This window comes from Camelus dromedarius, chromosome 31, assembly GCF_036321535.1.
Source record: "Camelus dromedarius isolate mCamDro1 chromosome 31, mCamDro1.pat, whole genome shotgun sequence".
Classification (NCBI taxonomy): domain Eukaryota; kingdom Metazoa; phylum Chordata; class Mammalia; order Artiodactyla; family Camelidae; genus Camelus; species Camelus dromedarius.
Window position 1 is genome coordinate 18,741,051 of NC_087466.1, and position 25,010 is coordinate 18,766,060.

The following is a 25,010-nucleotide window of genomic DNA, read 5'->3' on the forward strand; positions in this document are numbered from 1 at the left end:
CATGCGGCAGCGCCTCTCCCCCGAGGACCGCCAGGGGGCGTACCGGTCCTGCTCCACTGCTTTCAGGGCACGTGACCTCCGTCCAGCGTCTCGCTTTACGGCTCGTCGCCTGAGGCGGCGGCGGCGGCAGTTACCATGGGGACGGGGCTTGGGTAGCAACCGTAACTAGAGAGCCGGTGGAGGAGAAAGTGGCGGCAGCTGGAGGCCAGGAGGTGGGCTTGGGGTCCAGGTGGCGGGAGGACCCCGGCCTTTGAGGACCAGGGTGGGCGCGCTCTGTGAGTCGGGGACGGGGGCCCGGCAAGGCGGGGCCCGGTGCTTCTGGGGGCGCTCGCACAACTCGGGCCAGGAGGGGCGAGGGAGGCCCCAGGGAGACCTGAGCTGGAGGTCCCGGCCACTCCTGGGCTTTGTGCCTCCGCGGATCCACACACCTGCCGCTCCCCGCCCCCACCCCGCATCAGGTGTCACTGGCAAAGTTTGGCAGTTAGAAGAGGCTCTGTGCTAAGAACCCTAGACTTGAAATCATAGCCATAATTTTTCGGATGGCAGAATTGAGCATCCGAGAGGTCTGCTTCTTACTAGCTGTTTGATCTTGAATAAGTCCCTTCAACTCTCAGAACCTTAAACTCTTAAGTATGCTGTAAGAAATAAATGAGAGAAAACGGTAGAAGGTTTTAAAACTTTTTAAACAATTGCTACAATTTTTCAAGCACTCTGTGCTGCAACTGTGTTGAGCATTTTAATATGTCATCTCATCTAATCTTCACAATCCCAGAATGTAGGGTTATCATTTTTACTTTGCCTGTGAGCAAATTGAGACTCTGAGGGATAAAGTGACCTGCTCAAGGTCACAGAGCAACTGAGTGATGGAACTAGGATTCAGTGGTAGGAGAGGCTGACTGGAAAGCCCACACTTTTAACCACTAAGCTACCTGCTTCTTCCCTTATTCATATTAGAATTGTTACTAATACCTGGGTTATCATTTTACTGCCTGTGGGAATATGAATATATTTTAAATGAGTTAGAGGGCTCTAAAGCTATTCCTAGAAAGATGAGAGGCCCTAAGATCAATCTTTATAAAAAGTTGGGGCAGGCTTTTCCCAGGAGGATGGCATTCTTTTTATTCCCGTGGAAAGGAACCAGAGCTGGTAATGCACATTTCAGTGATAGGAAATCAAAATGGAAAACAGAGGGCCCTGCTGATGATTATTATGATTAAAATTTCTCTAGAGAAAACTCCACAGAGAAGAATGTCAGATGCAGAGGAAAACCCATTGGAAGAAACAGAAGAAGATGGAGAAATAGAAGTGGAAGAAGAAGATGAAGAAGGAGAATATGCAAATTATAAAGAGCTAGAAAGTGCGCAACAGCAATCAACAAACAGTAACATGCCAGGATGGAGGGAATCTCAGGAGGAGGGGGAGGAGGAGGAAGACGAGGATGGGGAGGAAGGTGAGGAGGGGGAGGAAGAAGAGGTGGAAGAAGGAGAGGAGGGGGAGGAGGAGGTAAGGGGCAAAGAAGAGGAGGGGGAGGAGGGGAAGGAGGAAGAAAAGGAAGATGAGGAAGAATGGGAAGAGGAAAAGAGAGTGGAAGAGAAAGAGGATGGAGAGGAAGAGGGGGAAGAAGTTGGGGAGGAGGAAGAGGAGGCTACAGGAGCACAGGAAGAAACCACAGTGCAGCCCCAAGAAATCACCGAGCCCGTGGTCAGTTTGGAGGGACTTACACAGGCTGATTCCCAGTCATTCTTGTCAGTAAGTAATTGTCATTCATTCATTCATTCATTATCATTAATTGAATGCTTACTATCCACCTACCTGCCAGGCTATGCAAGTAATACACCATCCATTCTCTTAAGGAGCTCTAGGGTGTGTAGGAAGGCAGACCCATACCCAGATACCAAACATGACAAAACTAAGTGTAGTGACTGGGAGATGGATTGGAGATATGTATTTATATAAAGGCCAACTTAACCCAGCTTGGAGGATGGTCAGGGAAAGCTTCCTGGAGGAGGTGTGTGCCAGAGCTGCCTTTAAGGACAGGGGTTAGCTGGAGTGAGCTTGTCTAGACAGAGTCAGTGTGGTGATAGTATGCAGGCTTCCCACAGACACTCCCTGTAGAACTCAGCTCTGGTCCGAGAAGTGACTCTGTGACTCTCTGGTGGTTTTTGAGGCAACCAGTGCCACTTAGAAGAATGATTTTACTGTTGTGGTTCTGCTAGTAGACCAAGAACAAACCCGACACACCCACAATTCATGGATTCATGTTATTTGAGTACAAAATGTCCCAATTAAAAAATGCTCCTTTTTATTCGCTCCTGGGTTTCGGCACCAAAAAATAGAAAATAAATAAAAAGCTCTTTTAAAAAATGTTTCATATTTCTGATGTGAGGCTAACACTAAGACTGGCTGATTAGGAACAGAAAGAAAACTAAATGAGGGGACGGAGCCGCGTGCACTGTATTTGGAATCATAATCTCCTCTTATTTTTTTAAGAAAATCCATAGTGGTAGCGCATCAAAGCATTCATTACAATCAGAGCTTTCGGAAGCAACTGAGCTTTCAAGAGACCTGGTCGCACAATTAGAATTTCTCGATTTGGATCTAACCACTTCTGGGGAGCAACAGCTTCGTTTCCCTGAAAGGCAGCCCTCAGGCGAGCCTGGGGAGAAAGCCAAACAGGGGCCCCAAGATGAATCGGAACAAGAAACGAGAGACTTGGGAGCAGAAAGGGAAGCCTTGGAGCCCGAAAAGAGAGAAAAGAGAAAAGGAAAGAGGGTATCATACGAACATGAGAGAAACGAGAAAGAATTCCAGCCCAAAGCAAGGAGCCCCAGTCAGTCCCTGGTGTCCATCACCACCGGGGACATTTTGTTCCAAAAGGACGACAGTGCCAACGTGTATCCCTTGGTAAGTGTCACGTGCATTTTAATTTCCCCCAGTGCTTTGAGAGTATTGTGAAATAGGGGAATTGTATGCATGTGGGAGAAAAATACCACCAGAAAGATCCTTTTTAAACTAATAATAGACTTGGGTCTTTTAAAAGTTCAGTTCAGAGCTCTGGCTGGACACATGCGGCAGAATATCATGGACACGAGCACTGCATCTGGGCTCGGGAGTGCTGCCCAGCGGGCAGGAAGTGCCACACGTAGTTTGTCTGTTTCATAGGGTGCTTTTTATTTATTTATTTATTTTTTTGTGGGAGACTCAATCCGTCTCTCCCCCTCCCCTCCCCGCTCCTCTCCCTCCACTTCCTCTCCCACATTGTCATGCGCCTCCTCTGTTCCACCAGTTCCTCCTTTCCCTCCTTTCCTCACTTCTGCGTTAACTGGCTTGATCCCTCTACAGGCTCCTAAAACCAGGACAGGTTCCAAAAACCGTCCGTCCCAAGATGGATCAGTGAGTGAAAGGTCTGGAAAAAGTGAAAGCCTCTGGGAAGAGGCACCAGGTGGCCCAAAGGAATCTGCCTTTGCTGCCGCTGACAGTATTCCAGGGAGGCGCCATCTGCGAGGAATAAAAATATCATTTGCCAAGAGAAGGAGGAGGAGGGTTTTTTCCCCCTTCTTCTTCCATCTGCTACTTTTTGAAAATTGTGTCCCAGGATCCTTCATGTTTCCCGCCCCGCCATAGACCTGTAGCTTCATGCCTTTGGAAGATTTGTGAGTGACTGAACGTGTATACTTAATGTAGCTCCTCACACAGAGCCAGGCCTTGACAAGTGTTAACGATTAGATGATGGTGGTGGCGGCGTCGGCTGTGATGGTGGAAAGACGCCTCGGGGAAAATGCAGATAACTTGACGACCTAATTTCTGTAGATTTGGCCTCCTTTGAGCAGTGGAGTTAAAGGTTAAAGCTTGCAGTTGCTCAGTCTGAAAGAAAGAATAATTGAGTTTTAGCGCCCACAAAGACATTTGTCTTGTTTAGCCAACTAACAAAACATCAGGTAACATCACTAAGGGGAGCCAGCGCTCTTGTGTCAGGGCCCCGCTGTCTGGACTGGACCAGAGCCCCTGCCCAGCTGTGGGCCCCTGTTAGCCCTGGGCTCATGCACAACCAGACTTTCTCCCTCTGCAAATTTGTTCAGCTCTTCGGGTACACCCTCTTTCTTTTTCCTTTTCTTTTGCCTTTGTGGTTTCTTCTTTTTGTTGAAATGAATAAGTACTCTTTATATGTTTTCAAAAATGATACAGAGGTAAAGATACAAAGGAAAAGATCCTCTTTCACTCCCACCCCAATCCCATTTCCCTGAAGTGACTACAGTTGCAGTTTGGTATAACTGTATCTTTCCAGACCTTTTTCCGTGGATGCACAAACATGTGTCTATACACACACACCACCCCCACATATTTAGTTTTTTTTTTTTTTACCAGTGAGATATTCTGCATTTCTGCAAAATGATTTGCACTTAATACATCTTGGAGGATTTTTTTTTATGTCAGTGCGTGTGGATCCACTTTCTCATTTTAAACTCCTCTGTTTGATGGCCATTTATGCTGTTTCTAATTTCTTGCTGTCACCAAAGATGCTTCAGTCAGGATGCTTCTCCAGCTCTGTGCCTGCAGCATCTTCCTTTTCCTCTGGGGTCCCCTGCCTTATCCTGAAGGCCTGTAATGACTCACCGTGTGCAGAGTAAATAGTCATAACCATGGACACCATCACCAGCCAAGAAACAAGGGATCATGCGTTTAGGAGAAGGAATCATGTGACCATCAAATATAGTGAAACCTGGTTTTGACAATACAGATCACATGTTTTAGAAAAAGACTGATGTAAGACGTGGATATCTCCACGATCATTCACCAGGAATGTTAAAACTGGTGCAAAATGCGATGACTTAGTACTGTGTGATTTCGGTTACTGTGAGTGCTCTCTGAGTGAGGGAGTTCTGTTTCTGCTGAGTGAGGTCAGCCTAGTTCTGACCTCGGAAGGGTTGTTTTACCTGCAGACAGGGGTCTCCAGGCTTGGCATGTTTTCTTTTTGTAACTAATTGGTTAAATCCCAAAGTAAGTTCCCAGGACGGCCGTGATGCCTTTTGGGATTGGCAGGTTTCCACAAGAACAAATCTCGTTTGAAGAAATTGGCTTTTAAGAACCAGCTAAATATTAAGTAGTTCCATTCCTAGAAGTTGCAGCTTGAGACAATTATGATCCCATAATTCTACCACTCAGCCCACTCAATAAAAGACCTAAATGTAAATATAAGTTACAGAGAATGAGCAGATGGGAACAGGAGAGAATGAGGATTGGAGCTTGTAGGAGAGAGAAATTGGCCACGTTGCCCACTATATCTGTCTTGGAAGAAATATATGGAACATCAGTTTAACCTTAAGTATTGTTCAACTCTGACTCAAAAAGATAGATTCACCCTAATGTTCACAGCAGCACTATTTACAATAGACAAGACATGGAAACAACCTAAGTGTCCATCAATGAACGGATGACTGGATAATGAAGTTGTGGCATATATATACTATATATAAAATGGAATACTAGTCAGCCATAAAAAATAATGCCACTTGCTGCAACATAAATGGACCTGGAGATCATCATTCTAAGTGAAGTAAGCCAGAAAGACAAAGAAAAATAGCATATGGCATCACTTATATCTTATATGTGAAATCTAAAAGAAAAAAGACACCAATGAACTTATTTACAAAACAGAATCAGACTCACAGACATAGAGAACAAACTTATGGTTACCAGGGGAGAAAGGGGCTGCAAGGGACAAATTGGGAGTTTGAGATGTGCAGATACTAACTACTAGATATAAAATAGATAAACAGCAAGTTTCTTCTGTACAGCACAAGGAACTATATTCAATTTCTTGTAGTAACCTTAATGCAAAAGAATATGAAAACGAATTTATGTATGTGTGTGTATGACTGAAACATTATGCTGAACACCAGAAATCAACATTTCAACATTGTAAACTGACTATACTTCAGTTTAAAAAAATTTTTTAAAAAGTATTGTTCAAAGATCATAATGGAAACTCCAGATTTTGTTCCTATACTCCAGTAAAATTCACTGATGTCCAGTAACTAATCACTTAGCCATCACTTTAAACACTGTACCACATCAGCCTTGGTTAGTTTTTTGAATAGACTTTATTTTTGAGGGTTTATAGAAACACTGAGTGAAAAGTGCAGAAAGTCCCCAGGTATTGCCTCGTGCCTCATCCACCCCGGTCTCCTCTGCTGTTAACCTCTTGCCTTAGTGAGCTGTATTTGTCACAGTCGATGAGCTAGTGCTGATGCGTTGGCATTAAATAAAGTCCCTGGTTCCCCTTAGGGTTCAGTCTCTGTGTGGTTCGTCCTCTTGGCTTTGACAAATGTATAATGACATGTGGCCACCATTCTTGTATCACACAGAGTAGGTTCACTGCCCTAAAAATCCCCTGTGCCCCAACCTATTCATCTCCCCTGCCCCCCAACCCCCAGCCCCTGATTTTTTTTTTTAATTGTCTCCATAGTTTTGCCTTTTCCAGAATGTCATGCAGTTGAAGCCATACAGTATGTAGCCTCTTCAGACTGGCTTCTTTCACTTAGCAATATGCATTTAAGGTTTCTCTGTATCTTTTCGTGGCTTGTTAGCTCATTTATTTTTATTGCTGAATAATATTCCATTGTACAAATATGCCACAGTTTATCTGTAATTTTAGTAAAAGACATTGAATACAAAAATATATGTAAGCAAACTGCTATAAAGTTGAAAGCAGTAGTCAGATTTATAGTACCTGAGGTTTTTCATCTCACATACTTTTTTTAATTTTGGATTTATTCCTGGCAATATGGAATTTTTAATCCTGCTGAGGGGATTTTATCTCTTTATACTTTATCCTTCTAGAGAAAAGGATGTATAAGGTCCAAACACCCAGGCTGAGCAATTGCCTTTCTTATAAAGTTACTTAATAACTTTATTATAAACTTGTCCATTCTTCGTACTCTCAGTAAATAAACTGAATTTCACAACAATAAGTGCAGTGAGTGTGTCTGGATCTGAGCTGGGTCTAGCTCCTGGGGGAGTGGAAAAATAGGAAGTTGTTTCTGTTTACTGTTGAAGACTTTCTTTTCTTTGCTTTTTTTTTTTTTCTTTTTTCTTTTTTTAAGCAAACATTTTTAAATTGAAATATACAAAGTGCACACACAAGGGTAGAACTCATTGCATTCGTACCCAGTAAACACACCTGTGGAAGCACCACACAGCTTTTCTTTTCTTTTTTAACGGAGGTACAATTCACATACCATAATATTCACACTCTTAAAATTTTTCTTAAAATTGTGGTAAAGGGCACATAACATAAGATTTACCGTCTTAACCATTTGTTGTGTGTCAGAGTTCAGGGGCATTAAGTACATTCACATTGTTGTACACATTCTCGTAATTCTTCTCATCCTGTGCAACCCAGACTGTCCCTAAACGACTCCCTCGCCCCCACCCCAGTCCCAGGCGGCCGCCATTCTCCTGTCTCTGTGAGTCTGACCACTCTGGGTGCCTCATGTAAGTGGAACCATTCAGTACATATTTGGTTTGTTGTGACTGGTGCATTTTACTTACATAATGTCTTCCAGGTTCATGTATGTTGGAGCACTTGTCAGAATCTCCGTCCCTTCGGAGACTGAGTGATATCCCCATCTTGTTTATCCACTCATCTCTCCATGGACACATGGGTTGCTTCCACTTTTTTTGGCTATTGTGAAATACGCTGCTATGAACGTGGGTACAAATATCTCTTTGAGACCCTGTTTTCTGTTCTTTTGGATATATACCCTGAAGTATGATTGCTGGATTATACAATCATTGTATTTTCAATTTTTTTTTGGCAGTGGGGGTGAGGGAAGGTAATTAGAGCTATTTATTTATTTATTCTAGAGGAGGTACTGGATTGAACCCAGGACCTGGTATATGCTAAGCATGTGCTCTGCCAGTTGAGCTATACCCTCCCTCTACTGTATTTTCAATTTTTTGAGGAAACCTCCATATTGTTTTCCACAGCAGTTTCACCTTTGTGCATTCCCTCCAGTAACACAGAAGGGTCCCAGTTTCTCCACATCCTTGTAAAATTAATGCTTTTAAAGTGTACAGTTGGTTTTTAGCCTGTTCATCACCACTATCTAACTCCAGAACATTTCCATCACCCCCCAAGGAAACCTTGTGCCCACTAAGCAGTCACTCCCATACCCCTGGCTTCCCCGCCTGCCACCGCCACCACCGGTCTGCTCTCCGCCTCTGTGGACTTGCCTGTTCTGGACACTGTGTAGACGGGATCGGATGGCAACGTGGTCCTTTCACTTAGCATCACTTAGCATTCTCAGGGCTCATCCACATCGCAGCCTGCTACTGAGGACTCCTCAGGGTGGTTTCTCTTTACGAGACCCATGTTGTGAAATCCTGCCCCTCTAGGACTTGTGCCAGGAGCGCCCTGTGTCCCCGCTCTGGGCTGGCACATCCTAGCGTCTTTCTGGTTTTACCTTTGTCTTCCAGACCATGACTTGGTCATTCGGATGGAACAGTTCTCTTCCTGTTTACTACATTCGAGATGAAAACCAGACAGTTCTTCTGTATGCTAGTGCTCACAACGCGGTCATCTACAATGTCCTCAAGAATAATCAGCACCATCTTCAGGTACGCGGGCTTTTCTTTCTTTCAGGAAAGGAGGTCACCTTTAACTTGAATACAGCGCTTTTTAATTTCAGGGGCTGACTTCACTCCATCGCAATCACGTTTTCCTACTTCTCTTCTGAACTATGGCAAATTCTGTCTTTAGAAGCACGTTTTACTGTTCGTTGTCTCTCTAATTCTAATCAGAATCAATCTACAAATAGCAGTTGACTTGAATTTAGTAGTAACCAGCATCTGAAACAGCTGTATTTTTTACACTTTTGTAAGAATGGCATCAGGGTAAACAATGCTGTCTCCACCGAAACACAGAGGTGGCTCTTCAGCAGGGACTCAGACCTGGTTAACACTTAGACTCCTTTCCAGCGCTTGAGGGCTTTGGTCTTCCTAATCATGCTGAGAAGTGGGTATTAATATCCCCATTTCACAGGCGAGGGAACTGAGGCTCGGGGTGATTTAGCTGACTTGCCTGAGGCTGTGCTAGCAGATGGCGAAGCCAGGTCTTCAGCCCAGGTCTCCTGACTTGAAAGTATTAAGTAGATCAGTTGTCTTCCTCTCTCTGCTCCTTCAGCACCTGTCTTTACACCCGACTCTGCCTCCCTGAATGTCCCACGTGCCCGCCCTCCCCACCCTGCACTGCTTCCTCGGCTCCCGACATTTTTCCTGCCGTCTGACTTTCCGCTACTTAACTTGATAAACAGGTCCACATTACTTTTTTCAACTGACAGATGTTTTAATGAAGACCTTCCTTAGTCAATGCCTAGATCAAAAACTTCACAAAGTATTTTCCAAGAGCTCAGCCAATACTCAGCACCGAGCCGGGGATCCAAGACATGTGGGTGCAGTTTAAGGAATCTGCTTTCTAGAAGTCCAGAAATACACACATGCAGAGTCAGTGAGCAGACCTGCTTGGAGCTTAGTCGAATGTGTAGCACAGAGGTAACAGCAGAGGGAGAGGGGACATGTGTGGACTGGCTCAGAAGCAGGGAGGGGCGGGCTGGGCAGACGGGCTGAGAAGTAGGGAGCACGCCAGGCAGGCGTCCGGCCTCCCCGGTGTCAGGTGGCTGGGCATGGCCCCGCCTGTTCATTCATTCATTCATTCATTCCACAGGTATTTATCATAACTGCTGTTTCAGATGATGGGTCTGTAGTCAGGAACGAAACAGATCTAGCCCCCCCGCATGGGGTTTACAGTCTAGAGAGACAGATGTTAAACAAGTGAACACATAAATATATAAGTAGAAATGATAACAACTGCTGGAGAGGAAATGTGAGAGAAAAATCAAGGGTGAGAGGAGACTTCGTCTGGACTGAGGGGGCAGGGAGCCGAAAGCGCTGTTTCTGCTGAGACCTGGGGGGGGGGAGCGTGAGCATCCTCGTGGGCGGGGCCCAGAGAGGAGGCCCGAGCGGCTGGTGCAGTGAGCGACGTGGAGGGAGGGCAACGGGGGCTATTTCCTGGCTAGCGTCTTGTTTGTGCTTCCAGAAGATTCCTCTGTTACGTGGGCAAGATTGTAGGAGATTAAGCGTGAAAGCAGGGAGAGCAGGGAGCCGTTGCTCCTGAGCTGCTCAGTGTCCCGAGTGAGCACTGCTTTAGGGAGATGAGGCCGGCACGGAGGCTCGAGGGGGCCAGGGGCGGGGCGGGAGCCAGACATTTATTCCCAACCTGGGTTCAGAGTCGGGACACTCCTGGGCCCCTAGGAAGCCACTGTTCTTGTGGGGATCACAGCTTATCCTGCAAGTGTTTTGAGGGAAAGTTTGAAAAACCTCTGGTGGTAGAGGAGCCTCAGGGAAGGCCGGAGGGAGTAGATTTTCAGCCCGAGGAACCTGGAGAGGGAGGTCAGGTCTCTCTTTGGGGCCCCGCCTTTCCTGCTGGTGCCAAGGCTGGGCCGTGTCCCCACATCTCAGGGTATCTTCTCTGCATTGCCTAGGGCCACCCCAACGTGATCTCCTGCCTCTGCATCAGCGAAGACAGGCGGTGGGTCGCCACGGCCGACAAAGGGCCCAACTGCCTGATAATCATATGGGACTCCTTCACTGGGTAAGCTTGGGGCAGCCCTTCGCCCTCTAGTTTTTATACGGTATCTGCCGCCATGACCAGCAAAAGGTAAGGAATGTTGGTCTGGGGATACGGAAGCCTGTGATGGGGTGTGGGTGAGGGGGAGCTTGTCTTACTGCCTCAAGGCCTGATGGAGTGACACTAGTTGGGTGAATCTCCCACGAACAATTCTTGGCTCCTTAAGCCCAGGAACCTGATTTGTCGCTGTCCCAGTAAGACTGGCCAGAGGGAGGCTAACTCACGCTAACCCAGCTGGGCGGCCCGGAGATGCTACGTGACTTTCACCATCTGCGGGGAAAAAAATATTGAGGCTAATCATTCTGACCGTCTTATTTTCCCAGGGCTGCTGTAAGAAATACTCCTAACTGGGTGGCTTAAAATCACAGAAATTTATTCTCTCACGGTTCACGGGAAGTCTGAAATCAGGGTGTCTCTCCTGGCTTTGGGTACTTGCTGGCCATCCCCGGTGGTCCCTGACCCCCAGACACATCACTCCAGCCTCTGCTTCCACCTTCACATGGAATTGTCCCGTGTGTCCGTGTCCGCTATCAGGACACCTGTGATTGGGTTTAGGGTCCACCCTGTGCCGGCACGACCTCATCTTAGTTGATTACACCTGCAAACTCTCAGTTTCCGGATAAGGTCACATTCTGAGGTTCTGGGTGGACGTGAATTTCCAGAGGGGGCACTTTACCCCGCTCCACTCACCTTCCGGGATTACTGTGAAGCTCCAGGCACAGCGCACGGCCCAGGATAAATGATCACACAAGTGTTTCCTTTCTGAATTTGTGGTTCCAGAGGCAGGGAGCAGAGCTAGACTGATGGACGAGGTTGTGTGGCCTTGGTAGGGTGTGGAGGAAGGAGGGCTGGGGTGAGGTTGGGGCTGGGCGAGCCCAGGTGGACAAGAAGGGTAGGAAGAAGTTGTGTTTAATGTCCTGGGAGGCAGGAGCTGCTCTCCCCCAGGTGACTGCTGGCCTCTGTAGGGCTGTGTTACCTAGTCCTGGTCCTCCCCACGCTTGACCTCTCAGTGCTGGTCCACGCTCCTCACTTCCCTGGGCTTCTCTGATGCCGTGTCCCTCTGGTTCTCATCTTGCCTGCTGTCTGTTCCCTCCGACTCCTCTCAGCCTCACCTTTCTCTGGCCACTCCTTCGCTGTGGCCTGTGGTGAGGGGGATGCTGTGGGCGGTGCTCTCCAGCCGGGAAGGAGCAGATCCAGGATTTGAAACTGCACCGTCCCCATCTCAGTGACCATCTCAGTGTCTCCTCTGCTTGCTGACGAGGAAGCGTCTGGAGGATGTTCCCCTCTCACATCTTCTGGGCATCTCCTGCTAAAATATCCAGAAGCTCTGAGCCTCTACGTCCAAGTAACTACTGAACCAGCCCCACTGCCTCTGCCTGTCCCCTCCTGCTCCGGCTACCGCCGCAGCTCCTAAGTGATGTCCCTCTCTGCGGTTTCACTCTTCAACCCAGTAGCCCCCGTGGCGCTGAACCACTTTCAATGTGTAAGTCACTGGCAATGCTTCACAATGCAGTGCAACCATCACCACTACTTCCAGAACATTTCTACAACCCAAACAGAAAATTGAACTGACGAACCCCTCATTCTCCCTCCCCTCAACCTCTGGCTGCCTCTGATCCACCTTCTGTCTGTATAGATTTGTCTGTTCTGGACATTTCATGTCAATGAAATCAGACAGTGTGTGGCTTTTTGTGTCTGGCTTCTTTCACTCAGCATCATATTTTCAAAATTCTTCCATGTGGCAGGGTGAATCAGTACTTCATTCCTTTTTATAGCAGTGTAAGTTTCCATTGCTCGGATATGCCACATTTTGTTTATCCATTCATCTGATTTTTAAAAAAAAAAAATCACTTTAATGCATTTTAATTGAACACTGAAGTCTCCTTTGGCCACCATCTCCAGTCCTGGTCCTCTAGGTCATCAGTTTGGCATGTTTCCTTCCAGAACAGTTGCTGTTATGCTAAACACACGTGTGTGGTCACCATCCTTGTCATCACATGGTTTCTCTTCACAGCATCCTGGGCACGATCTTTTCCCAAATGCAAAATCTGGTTGTGTTGCTCCTCGGCTTAAAGCCCTGCAGGGGCTGCCAGTTGTCCACTCAGCCCTCGTTACAGGGAATCCGCTCCTTGCATGGGAGCCCTGAGACACTTCCCCACAATGAAATTCTTGTCATCTGTGGCCCTGACGTGCTTCCAGCTGCCACGGGGAGGGTCACCTCCCGCGCTGGAAAGTCCTCAGGCGGGAAGGGTGGTCCCTCTGGTGTGTCTCTCTCTCAGGCCTTTGTGAAGCGCCCCCACCCCCAGCCCCATCAAGCAGTGTTTCTCCTTTGCTTTTTTCTTACTTATAAATCCAGACACGGGTCGGGAGGTGGGGGGAGGTGACTCTTGACAGTGATTTTTTTTTAATTACAAAGTAAAGCATATCTGTGGTTAACCATTCAAATGATTTATTGATGAGAGTTTTATTACATTGCAAATGATGACTTTGGGAACCCAGGAAGGATTATTTGGTTTTAGAATTAATACTCACTTTGCTAAAGTAATAAACATAAAAACCATTGTTCTTCCTTAAGATATTTGTTCACCTTAAATCTTACTGTATAAATCTAGTCTATTTTGGCAATCACCTTTAAGGGGGCTTTGATTAATGTGTGGGCCTTGCTTAGAAATTTTATTACTAACTTCTTTTAAACATTTTAAACTGCATTTAGAAATTGAGTATATTCTGTTTCATCTTTAAGTCTTTAGTAGTCTGATTAACAAATCCTTCACCACTACTTAAGTAATTCTTGTAAATCTAATAAATTAGATATAAATGTAGCAAGTCTTAAGTTCTCTTAAGTGTTCTAATATTGTTTATAAACCTAATACAATTTGAATTTAAAATCACAAGTCTAAATCAACTACAGACTTTAAATTAGAATCACAAATCTAATCTGTTAGAGACTCTGATAAGGTAAATTCTCTTAAACATCCCCCAATCCTACAAAAAAAAAAACAAAACAAATTCTCATGTCACAAATGTGTTAGTAGTGCGGGTCCAACTGACTTCATCGTCTCTACATTTAAATTCTAAATATCCCCCAGGGTAAGATACATTTTCCCACTAAGGACATCACTGTCATTTCCAACAACTTTAGGACTGCCTTCTCAGGGGACTTTTTAGGGCTACTTTTTTTTTTTTTTTTGGATGGAGGTACTGGGGATTGAACACAGGACCTCATGCGTGCTAAGCACATGCTCTACCACTGAGCTATACCCTCCCCCTCCTAGGGCTACTTCCCAGTAGGATAAAATTTCTCAAGTGACAGAGAACCAGACAGGTCCTCAGCTGGAGCACAGACTTGGTTCCAGCCCACTGGGACACTGACATGACATACTGGGGCCTGTTTACATTTGCTGTAACAAGGTCCCCATGATGAAAAAACAAAACAAAAACCCAAACCAGGGATCCGCATAGCCCACGTTCCTAGATTAAGTCTTCCTACCACCCACTCTTCCAGTGGGAGTCAGGGATCCCCCGGCGGCACAGCTTACTTCTGTCATCTGCTGTTTCTTGCGTTTCTTTGGCTCTCCTAGATACTGAGATACCATCTCGCTAAATTCTGCATGTGTTTACTCAGACTTTGTCTGTACCTTACAGTCCTAAAGTCTTGCCAGTCCCATAGTACAGAAGTGTAGAAATAAAAAGAATGAAACGCCTTCTTCATCCAAACCTATATCCAGAGTCACCATGAAGTTTGGAGTCCATCCCTCCAGACTTTTTACAGTATACACACATACACACACTCAGAATGATGCTACATATACTGATTTTTTCATGAAATTTTGGTCAGTTTCCCAAATCTATCTCATTCTTTTTGAAGGTGGCATATGTTTTCATTATATGGTTATACCATAATTTTTTTTGATCATACATTCAGTTTATTGAGGTATAGTCAGTTTACAATGTCATGTCAATTTCTGGTGTACACCATAATGCTTCAGTCATACATATACATTTGTATATTCCTTTCCATATTCTTTTTCATTATAGGTCACAACAAGATAGTGAGTATATTCCCTTGTGCTCTACAGTATTAATTTGTTGTTTATCTATTTTATATATAGTAGTTAGTATCTGCAAATCTCAAACTCCCAGTTTATCCCTTCCCACCCTCTTTCCCCCCTGGTAACCATAAGTTTGTTATCTATGTCTGTGAGCCTGTTTCTGTTTTGTAAATAAGTTCATTTGTGTCTTTTTTTTTTAAGATTCCACATATGAGTGATATCATATGGTATTTTTCCTTCTCTTCCTGACTTACTTCACCTAGAATGATGATCTCCAGGTCCATCCATGTTGCTGCAAATGGCATTATTTTATTCTTTTTTATGGTTATACCATAATTTTAAAAAAAAATTCCCATACTAATGGATGTTCATGTTGTTTCCAGAGTTTTGCTATTTAGGATGGTGTCCTAGGCATCTGTCTTCAGATTCTCATCCTTCATGGCTGGCACGGAATCAGCACTGGATAATGGAAGAGAGACTAGGGCTCAGGAAGAGAACAAAACAGCATGTTTACATGCTGCCCTAAGTTAGTTTTTTTTTTTTCTAAATAGAGGTAAAATTCACGTAACACACAGTAACCATTTCAAAGTGACCAGGTCAGTGGCATTTAGTACATTCACAGTGTTGTGCACCTGCTGCCTCTGTCTAGCTCCAAAACATTTTCTTCACTCCAAAAAGAGACCCTGAAACTGAAATTAGCAGTCACACTGCATGTCCCCAGCCCCCAACCCTGGAAAACACTCATCTGCTTTCTGTCCCTAGCATTTGCTTATTCTGGATATTCAATATAAATATGTAGCCTTTGTTATCCGGCTTCTTTGGCTGAGCATCACGTCTTCAAGGTTCATCCATGTTGTGGCATGTATCAGTACTTCACTGCTTTTTATGGCTGAGTAATATTCCATCATATGGCTGGACCACATTTGCTTATCCACAGTTGTTACATTTCCGAAGTGGGTGATCCCCCGTCCTGTTTTGCAGCATTCCTGTGCACACAATATTTGACAGCTGCCCAGAAGGGAACGGCATCCGGGCCATGGCTATCACCCGTGATGCCAAGTATCTGGCAACCATCTCCGATGCTGAAATCCAGGTACAGGGCCTCTTGGGGTAGCCTCAGCGGGCTGGCCAGCCAATCAAGAGCGTCCCCGTGAGCAGCTCTGCTCAGGCCGTGTGGCATCTGTGATCCTCCGGGTGGAGGGCGGTGGCGCATCTCTGGGCAGGGGCTCCCTGCCTGTGGCTCAGCTCACTGTGCTGGGCTTAGTTAACGGGAGGGACTGGGGCACCACGAGGGCCGTGGGGCACCTCAGCCGGCTTCTCCTCCGTCTACTGTCCCCCACAGAAAGTGTGCATCTGGAGGTGGACGTTAGCAGTGGAGACGCCAGCGTGCACACTGGATCTTCCCAGAGAGTATGGTTTCCAGGTGAGCTGGGTTTGAGCCTGTCACAATCCACCGAAAGTCACACTGAAGCCGGGTCAGCACTGCTTTTCATTTTACTGGAGTTTTGTTACGGCGCACTGGAGCTTTTTAAACTCATATCCGTGATCTCATTTTAAATTTTTGATGATAATAGCTGTTTTTTTTTTTTTCAAGCACTTATTATGTGCCAGATTCTGCTAAGTGCTTTAAATTCAGTATCTCCGTGCAGTTGTGCTGGGCAGGAGATGTTACTGTGGAATACCACTGTTAACTATTAAATTATCTGTCTACAGTCACTCGGCTAGTGGCCTTTCTTATTCTAGAAACACGCTCTGAACTGCTCTAAATATAGGGAAGTTGAAAAAATAAATATAGGGGAGTTGTTACTCTCAGTTCGCACGAGGTGACTTGCCAAGGGCACCCAGAGTGTATGCTCTGCTGTCACAGTCATCCTTGCAGCTTCCATTCACCTGCACTGATTGAGTGCCTACTGTGTGCCAGTCTCTGTGGTCAGTACATGTGCGGCTGGCAGGAACTAGAACCCAAGCAGGGCGTCTGGGTGACCACACTCAGCAAGGCACATCTGTGCCCATTTTCACTCCTTTCTGCCCCCAGCGTGCCTCTGCTCCCTGAAGAAAATTTCCTTACTTCGTAAAGCCGCCAGGAATACGGGGGCATTTCGGATGGATTTTGCTATTGCTACAAAAAGCGCTTTTGGGATTTTGATAGAGGTTGCACTGAACCTATGGACGGCTTCGGGTAGTACTGCCATCTTGGCATCGTCTTCCGAGCCATGAGCACAGGACGTCTTTCCATTTACATCTTCTTGAATTTTTTTTCGTTTTGTTGTTTACAGCATTTTGTCATTTTCCGTGTACAAATCTTTCAGCTCCTTGGTTAAATTTATCCCTAAGTCCTTTGTTGGATGGTCTTTCTTGAGTGAATTGTTTTCTTAACTTCCTCCTCAGGATGCTGATTGCTAGTGTGTAGAAACGCAGCTGATTTCTATACTGATTTCACATCCCACCATTTTGTTAAGCACACATGGCTATTTAAATTTAAATTGATTAAAATTAAATAAAAGTGCAAATTAGTTTCCTCTGTTTCACTAGCCACGTTTCCAATGCTCCTCATCCACGTGTGGCTAGTGGCCGCCGTTGTTGACAACACGGGTGATGGAACAGCCCCATCCTCGCGGGAAGTGCCGTTGCACAAGCCCCCCGCCCCGGGCCAGCTCCGCAGTCAGCCCTCTCTGCTGCCGGGGCCCCCGGCAGGCTGCCCGCGGCTGGTGCGAACCTCCCGGCTGAGCTGATGCAGCTTACTTGGAGTTCAGTCATGAATGTCAGGAGAGCTCTCAGCACGGCCTGGCTGTCCCGGAGGCTGTCCTTGTCATTTCCAGAGACCACACTTTCGCACCTCCTCCTCCCACTCCCCCGCCCTTCCCCCCACCCTCAGCGGGTGACCTCTCTTGTGTTTCATTGAGGAAACAGAAGCCATTGGACCCAGACACCGGCCTGTTCTCCTCCCAAGCCCACAGCCTACCTCCAGCCTCACCGTCTTCTCTTTTCTCCTCTAATTGCAATGAAAGGCCAGCGAACGAGATCCCCGCCATCTGACCTCCTCAAGGCCCTCTCCTGCCGCCGTCACCCCTCCCTCCCCTGCAAATAAACCTGCTTTAGAACCTCTGACCTTTAGAAAACTGCCCTGGCCCCACGTCTCCTTCCAGCCACGCCCTCTGCTCCTCCTCCGTGGAACTTCTCAGACACTCTGTCCACACTTGCTTTCTCTACTTCCTCATCTCTCATTTACTTTTTGGGCTTTTTTTGGCAAGAAATTTTTGACCTCTTTATATTATTATTATTTTTTAAATTGAAGTACAGTCAATTACAATGTGTCCATTTCTAGTTGACCTCTTTATATTTTTATTGTTGAATAAGGGATGTATACAAGAGTGTATGTTTTGAGGAGGAAAATAAAATGTACCTGTGTGCTCACCACTGGATCATGAACTAGAACATCACCCAAGCCCCAGAAGACCCCTGTGCCCCCCTCATCCCATCCCCAGCCTTGCTCCCTACAGCTAACCGCCGTCCCAAATGTTGTGTCCCACATGCACTGGCGTTCCCCTGTGCTTTTCTCCAGCGATGTATGTGTCCTTCAGTACTGTCGTATCTCATTGTACCTGTTTCTGACCTTGGAGTCAGACCGATTGCTTCCTTTGTTCAGCATTGTTTCTGACATTCATCCATGCTGAGTCTTGAGCTGTAATTCCTAGTCACTTTCACTGCCGTGTAGTTTCTTGTTCTCTGAGTGTCACACAGCTCGCTTGTCCATCCCCCAACCCATGGCTCTACCGAAACCACGTTTATCACAGTCGCTGGTGCTCCCAAACCCAGCGGACGTTGTTAAGTCCCAGTGGGCGCACGGGTCGGGCTCCCTGCCGTCTCTCTGGCTGTTCTTTCTCGGGTTCCTTTGTGAGTTCTTCTCCTGTCATTTGCACGCCTTCTAAGTCTTAGTGTGCCTCAGGATTTGGTTCTGGGGACTCTTCTTTTTCCTCTTCCCCCTCTTCTTGCCACACTTGCTTCTTGGGCATTCGCATCCCAGTGGCTTTAAATACCATTTACTTCCAAAATCTGTGCTGACATCCTTCCTCTCCAACCATCTCTACTGCCACCACTGAGTCCACACCACAGTCATCTCTACCCGCATGACCTCAGCATCCTGCCAGCCCATCTCTCTTCTTCACCCTTACTGCACCCCCACAGTCTTCCCACAGCCATATCACTCCCTTACTCAGAATCCTTCAGTGGCTTCCCATTGTCCTTAGAATAAAACCCAAACTCCTTATTTTGGCCTCCAAGGTAAGATCTGTCCCCTCTCTCCATCTCCCAACATCCACTCTCCTGTTTATTAATGTTTATTAGTTTGAATGCCCTAGAATTTTTATAGAAATGGACTTTTTTATTATTTTATATTTTATATATATGTTTTTTTATTGAAGTATCTAGTTGATTTACAATGTTTCAAGTGTACAGCAAAGCGATTCAGTTATGCATATATATTCTTCTTTCAGATTCTTTTTCATAAGTTATTACAAAGTATTGAGAATAGTACCCTGTGCTATACAGTAGGTCCTCATTGTTTATCTGTTTTATATAAAGTAGTGTGTATCTGTTAATTCCAAATCCTTAATTTATCCCTCCCCCTCACTTTCCCCTTTGGTAACCATAAGTTCATTTTCTGTGTCTATGAGTCTATTTCTGTTGTGTAAATAAGTTCCTTTGTATCATTTTTTTTTTAGATTCCATATATAAGTGATGTCATATGACATTTATCTTCATTCTTTTTTATGGCTGAGTAGTATTCCATTGTGTATTTTTGTGTGTGTGTGTGTATCTCTCTCTCTCACATCTTCTTTATCCAGTCATCTGTCGATGGACATTTAGGTTGTTTCCATATCTTGGTTATTGTAAATAGTGCTGCTATGAACACTGGGGTGCATGTATCTTTTTGAATTAGAGTTTTCATCTTTTCCGGATATATGCCCAGGAGCGGGATTGCTGGATCATATGGTAACTCTATTTTTAGTTTTTTAAGGAAGATTCATGCTGTTCTCCACAGTGACTGCACTAACAGTACAGGGGGGCCCCTTTTTCTCCACACCCTCTCCAGCATTAAGAAATGGGCCCTTTTTGTGGAGTGCTCTGGCTTCTTTCACTCCGATTTTGAGATTCATCCGTGTTGTTGTGTGTATCAAAAGTTTATTCCGTTTTATTGCTGAATAGTAGTGCGTTGAATGGATATGCCACAATTTGTTTATCTATTCACTGAACAGATAACTAAAGGACATTTGGGTTGTTTCCTGTTTGTGGCTATTAAAAAAATGAAGCTGCGTGAACATTCACGTACAAGTCTTTGCAGAGATATATGCTCTCATTTCTCCTGGTAGTTATCTTTATTTTTGAAGGATATTCTCCCTGAGTATAGAATTCTAGGTTGGTGGTTATTTTCTTTCAGTACCTTGAAGATACAGGCAGTATTACTCCATTGTCTTCAGACTCTCATCATTTCTGTTGAGAAGTCAGCTGTTGACCTCACTGATCCCTCTCTTCAAAGTTATGTGTCTCCCCCCAACCCTTTCCCCCTGGCTGCTTTTAAAATTTTCTCTTGGTTTCAGCTGTTTCTCAATGATGTGTCTGTATGTATATGGGTATGTCATTGTATATGGATAAAAAAAAAAAAAAACCCAACTTATCCCTTGGGGTTTTTTGAACTTGGGGTATCATATCTCTCCTTAGTTTGGGAAAATTCTAGCCATTGTCTCTTTAAACATTATTTCTACCACATTCTTTCCTCTCCTGGGACTCCAATCACAAGTAAATTAGACCTTTTCATCTTCTCCCGTAGGCCTTTTATTCTCACTTCTGTATTTCCTGTTTGTGTCTTTAGGCTTCAGTCTGGATGTTTTCTCCTGTAATTTGTCCTTCTTTTGTACTAACTAGTAATTTCTTTAGCTATATTTAATTTTCTGTTAAACCATATTTTGAGTTTTTTAAACCTTTTTTTTCCCCCAGATCTGGAATTTCTATTTGGTTCTTTTTAAAAATAGAGTTACCTGCGGAGATGACCCAGCTTGTTCTGTGCTGTCCCGCACATGTTCACCTCAGTATTTTGCAGTCTGTGCACGATGACGCTAATACCTGGGTCTCCTGGGGGCCTCTTTCGGTTGATTACTTTTTCTGTTGTTTTTCAGTCATTTGGATGTCTCTTTCATAGGCCTGGTTATTTTTTTTCATTAAATACCTGATGTCATGCTTTAAAAAGCATAGGAATAATTCGGAGCTCAGGATGATAACTTCCTACAAAGACAACTTACTTTTACTTCTCACAGGCCTTTAGCAAAGGGGTCGCCTTAACCTAAGCAGAGAAGGAGGTGGTTTGAGGCTGACATTCAGCCTCTGAGAGGCCTCGTCCCTCATTCTCACCAGCTCTTCACCCCACCCAGGCCTTTGTGCTGCCCTGAAATTGACTCGCAGGCTTTGGCACTGGTGGTTTACATTCCTGGAGCGACACGGCACGCAGCAGGCAAGGAATAGGAGGTGGGGTGGAAGGGGCAGGAATGGAACTCAGAAAGCGCTTCTTGAACCTGTGTCTCAAAGCTGCCTCCTCCAGCCCTTCATCTGAGGCTGCCGCCCCCGCCTCCTGTGCATGCACCATTTCAAGACACGTGCCTTAAGTCTCCCCAGGGATTCCTCACTTTTTGTTGTTATTGTGATTTTTGTTTAGTTTCTGATTTCCAGGTTTTCTCAGCTGCTGCAGGGTTGATTTTTGGGAAGGGAGCCAGGCAACCCATGCTGTTCACCATCTTGGCAGGAATCAGAATCCTCTTCTAGTATTTTTGCATTCATTCAAAGTTACCTCATGGCCCTGTCAAATTTAGAAATGTGTACATAGCAGTCTTTGTCCAAAAGGACATAGAATGAAGGTTATTGGTGAATATTGCTTCACTTTTGCTTGTTTCAATTTATAGATGATGAATTATAATAAATAAGACTAAATAAGAAAGGGAACACATTTAAGACTGTTAACTTTATACTCAATATTTCAATTATATTCCTATGGTTTACAAAATATCATGTCTTTTATGTTCCTACTCAGTTATTTTATTTTAATAAAAAATATTATTTAATTTTAGCATTCAGCTTAACCAGAGAGAAACAGAAAATATACTGTAATTTAATATATTTCCATACTTTATATTTCAGAATTACCTTACTTTTAATCCAACAAATAATAAAGAATTGGTGAGCAATAGTAAAACACAGGCAATTTATTATATGTGGGTAAGTAGAAACATTTTCATTCACTTTAAATGTACAGACAAGTGTATGTTCATTCTTTGAGTACAGATGTTTTGGTAATGTACCAATATAGTATCTACTTAGAAAGCAAGGAACATATATTAAAATGTTTTTGTTTAATTACAGCATTTATTTTAGTATCAGTAGAAATCAGCGTATTACATCAGAAGCAGATCATTTAAATTTCATTTGCTTTTGTAAAGTAATGAGACAAATGTTTATTTGAATGTATTTAAGGTCTAAAATATAGTGTTTTTCGAGGGGAGTGTATAGCTCAGTGGTAGAGTATGTGCCTAGCATACACAAGGTCCTGGGTTCAATTCCCAGTACTTCCACTAAAAATAAATAAATAAAAACTTAATTACCTCCCCCCCAAAGCAAATAAATAAAAGAGGAATTCCATGTTTTAAAAAATAATAATAAAGTACAGTGTTTTTCAAGATCTTGGACTTCATTCCCTCTTAGAAAAGGATTAGCACACAGATCAGCGATGCGTATACTGACTCAGGGCAAAATCATGAGATTAAAAACCATCAAGAGTTAAACGTAAAATGACCATATGACCCACCAATCCCTAGGTATATACCCAAAAGAATTGAAAATAGGCATTCAAACAAACACCTATACACAAATGTTCATAGCAGCAGCATTATTCGCAATAACCAAAAGGTAGAAACAAACTGAAGTCCATCAACGAATGCATGGATGGACAAAAATGTGGTCTGTCCATGTGATGGAATATGACTCAGCCACAAACGGAGTGAAGCCCTGACACAGTGCGCCACGTGGGTGAAGCTTGAGAGCACGATGCTGAGTGAGAGAAGCTGGACACAAAGAGCCACAAATTGTATGATTCCGTTGATGTGAAATGTCCAGAATAGGTAAATCCACAGAGTCAGAATGCAGACTGGTCACTGTTAGGGGCTGGGGGAGGGGAGGGAGGGGAATGACTGCTCAGTGGAGAAGGAGCTTCCTTTTGGGATTAGATAGAATGATGGTTGCACAGCAGTGTTAATGCTGCCAACTTGTACAATTTAAAATGATTAATGGTTAATTTATGTAATGTGAGCTTTATCTCAATAAAAAATGCAAAACAGAAACACACTGAATCACTGATTTTCAGTGATTCTCATTACTTCAGGTATTAATTACAGCTTTAAAGCCTTATAAATGTAGAATTCAGATTTGCACTAACTACCACTTAAAGTCACAATCATTTCAGAAGGCTTTTAGATGCTCCTGAAGGCAGCAGGTTCTCCTCCCTGCAGAAATTGCAAAGCTCTGACGCTATTTAGATGCATTTGTTTTGATTTTGCGGTTCTGTAGTTCTCCTTTTGGAAACCAGGTCTTTTTTTGGGTAGTGATTATTTTTTTTTTTCTATACTTCTCAGTATGAAGAGGGAGATACACTTACTCACAGTGCCCCACTTTTAACGGGAAAGGTGAGTACACCCGTTGTGCCTTTGTACGTCTGACTCTGTGGAGGATGAGCGTGTGTAAGCTTAGTCACTTTGGGCTGCTGTTTGTGTCTCTTGATATGAAACCATTGGGAAAGAATCCGAACTTTTTACTTAGGTCCTTTACCATCCTGAATGGTCAGTCGAACATAATGAAGATATCTTTTGAAATAATATGGAATAAAAATAAATAGAAAAGAAAGTTTACTATCATGAGAAAATATCCTGGATAGTGATGGCTTTTATAATGTGTGTGTGCATATGACAGAGAATAAATGCTGACTGTGGGTGATGTGAATAGTATAGTTGAACATGGATGGATCCCTTTTAAGCTGGTCAGTTTTCAGAGCAATTAAAAAAAAAAAAGATATTGAGTATTTAGATGGTTAAGAGCCCACAGAAAGGTGGTCAGCCAGGTGGTGGAGGAGACATTTTATCTTGCCTGCCTACCTGGAGGTAGGGCACCTGAGGTGGAGCACCAGTCCTGTCTCCTGAGGACTTTCTGCTTTTGATACTCATGTAAACTGCGCTCAGTGTGCACCTTACGGTGATGTATCTGCTTCCTTACTTCACTTCTGATTTGATTTCTAAAGCTGTATTTTTCAAGAGGGCATGCCAAATGGAAAAAAAAAAGAGAGAGAGAGATGTTGGACACAAGGCAGGATTACTCTGTGTTCAAACTCTGGTTTTCACAAACCAAAGAATCAAAAAATAAATACAGCCAGTTCTCATTATTCGTGGCAATCATGTTCTCTAAGGTCCCTGCAGACCTGCATTAGTGAATACTGGATGATGCTCCTATGAGAAGTCCACGAACAGGCTCCTGCCAGCCCTGGGATCACAGCACTTCCATCAGCTGACAGATGCATAACCTTGTTTCATGCATGTTTCTGTTCAAACACACCGTGTTTAATATATAACGTTGGCTCCTTAACATTGGACTCACAGCCAGCAGCACCAGAACTCATGCCCGAGTGTGCTTACCTAACGCAGGTGTATTCTTTGTAAGGCACCTCTCAGCCCCCCAGTGCCTAGGAACACTAGACAGCGTGTCAGTACCATGTTTGGGGGCCAATTTAAATACCAAAATCACCAACAAAAAGCACCCCCCCCAAAACGCGAGCATCGCGGCACTAAACAGACCAGAAAGAGGACACTGGTTTTCCATCCGAGAGCTGGAGTGAGAAGGCAGAGAGCTGCCTTGCTTGGCCTCAGTTGGGAACGTCAAACTTTACACATGCGCATCTGCAAATGCTTGTCAGAGTGCACGAGGAGTGATTTCGGGGTTGCAAACACATTTTAGCGAGTAGGTAAATTGGCAAATACGGCATCCACAAGTAGTGAGGATCGGATGCAGTTTGCAATCGTTAAAAAAATGCCTCATGTTGAAATGGGGCTGTTCTTAGAAAGAACTCGATGCCCTTGCTTGACCAGTTGTGATTCCACCAACCCTCTCCTGCTCAAGTCAGAAGAACTGCATCCTAGTGTCTTCTCTGCCTTGTCAGTGAGTCGGGCAGTAGACCTTACTGTATA

At 44.5% G+C, this 25,010-nt stretch overlaps 1 protein-coding gene across 1 annotated transcript in view; it reads left to right on the forward strand.

Annotated features, from left to right (window-relative positions):
• Positions 1–135: 135 nt before the first annotated feature.
• CFAP251 (cilia and flagella associated protein 251) overlaps positions 136–25,010 on the forward strand; it is a 65,434-nt gene continuing 40,559 nt past the window's right edge. Inside the window, exons 1-10 of the mRNA XM_031442624.2 lie at positions 136–212; positions 1,229–1,450; positions 1,517–1,739; positions 2,469–2,904; positions 8,479–8,619; positions 10,542–10,651; positions 15,721–15,832; positions 16,082–16,162; positions 21,925–22,002; positions 23,412–23,462. Coding sequence (XP_031298484.2) covers positions 1,249–1,450; positions 1,517–1,739; positions 2,469–2,904; positions 8,479–8,619; positions 10,542–10,651; positions 15,721–15,832; positions 16,082–16,162; positions 21,925–22,002; positions 23,412–23,462 — 1,434 coding nt within the window. The 5' untranslated portion in view covers positions 136–212; positions 1,229–1,248. The remainder of the gene's footprint in view (positions 213–1,228; positions 1,451–1,516; positions 1,740–2,468; positions 2,905–8,478; positions 8,620–10,541; positions 10,652–15,720; positions 15,833–16,081; positions 16,163–21,924; positions 22,003–23,411; positions 23,463–25,010) is intronic.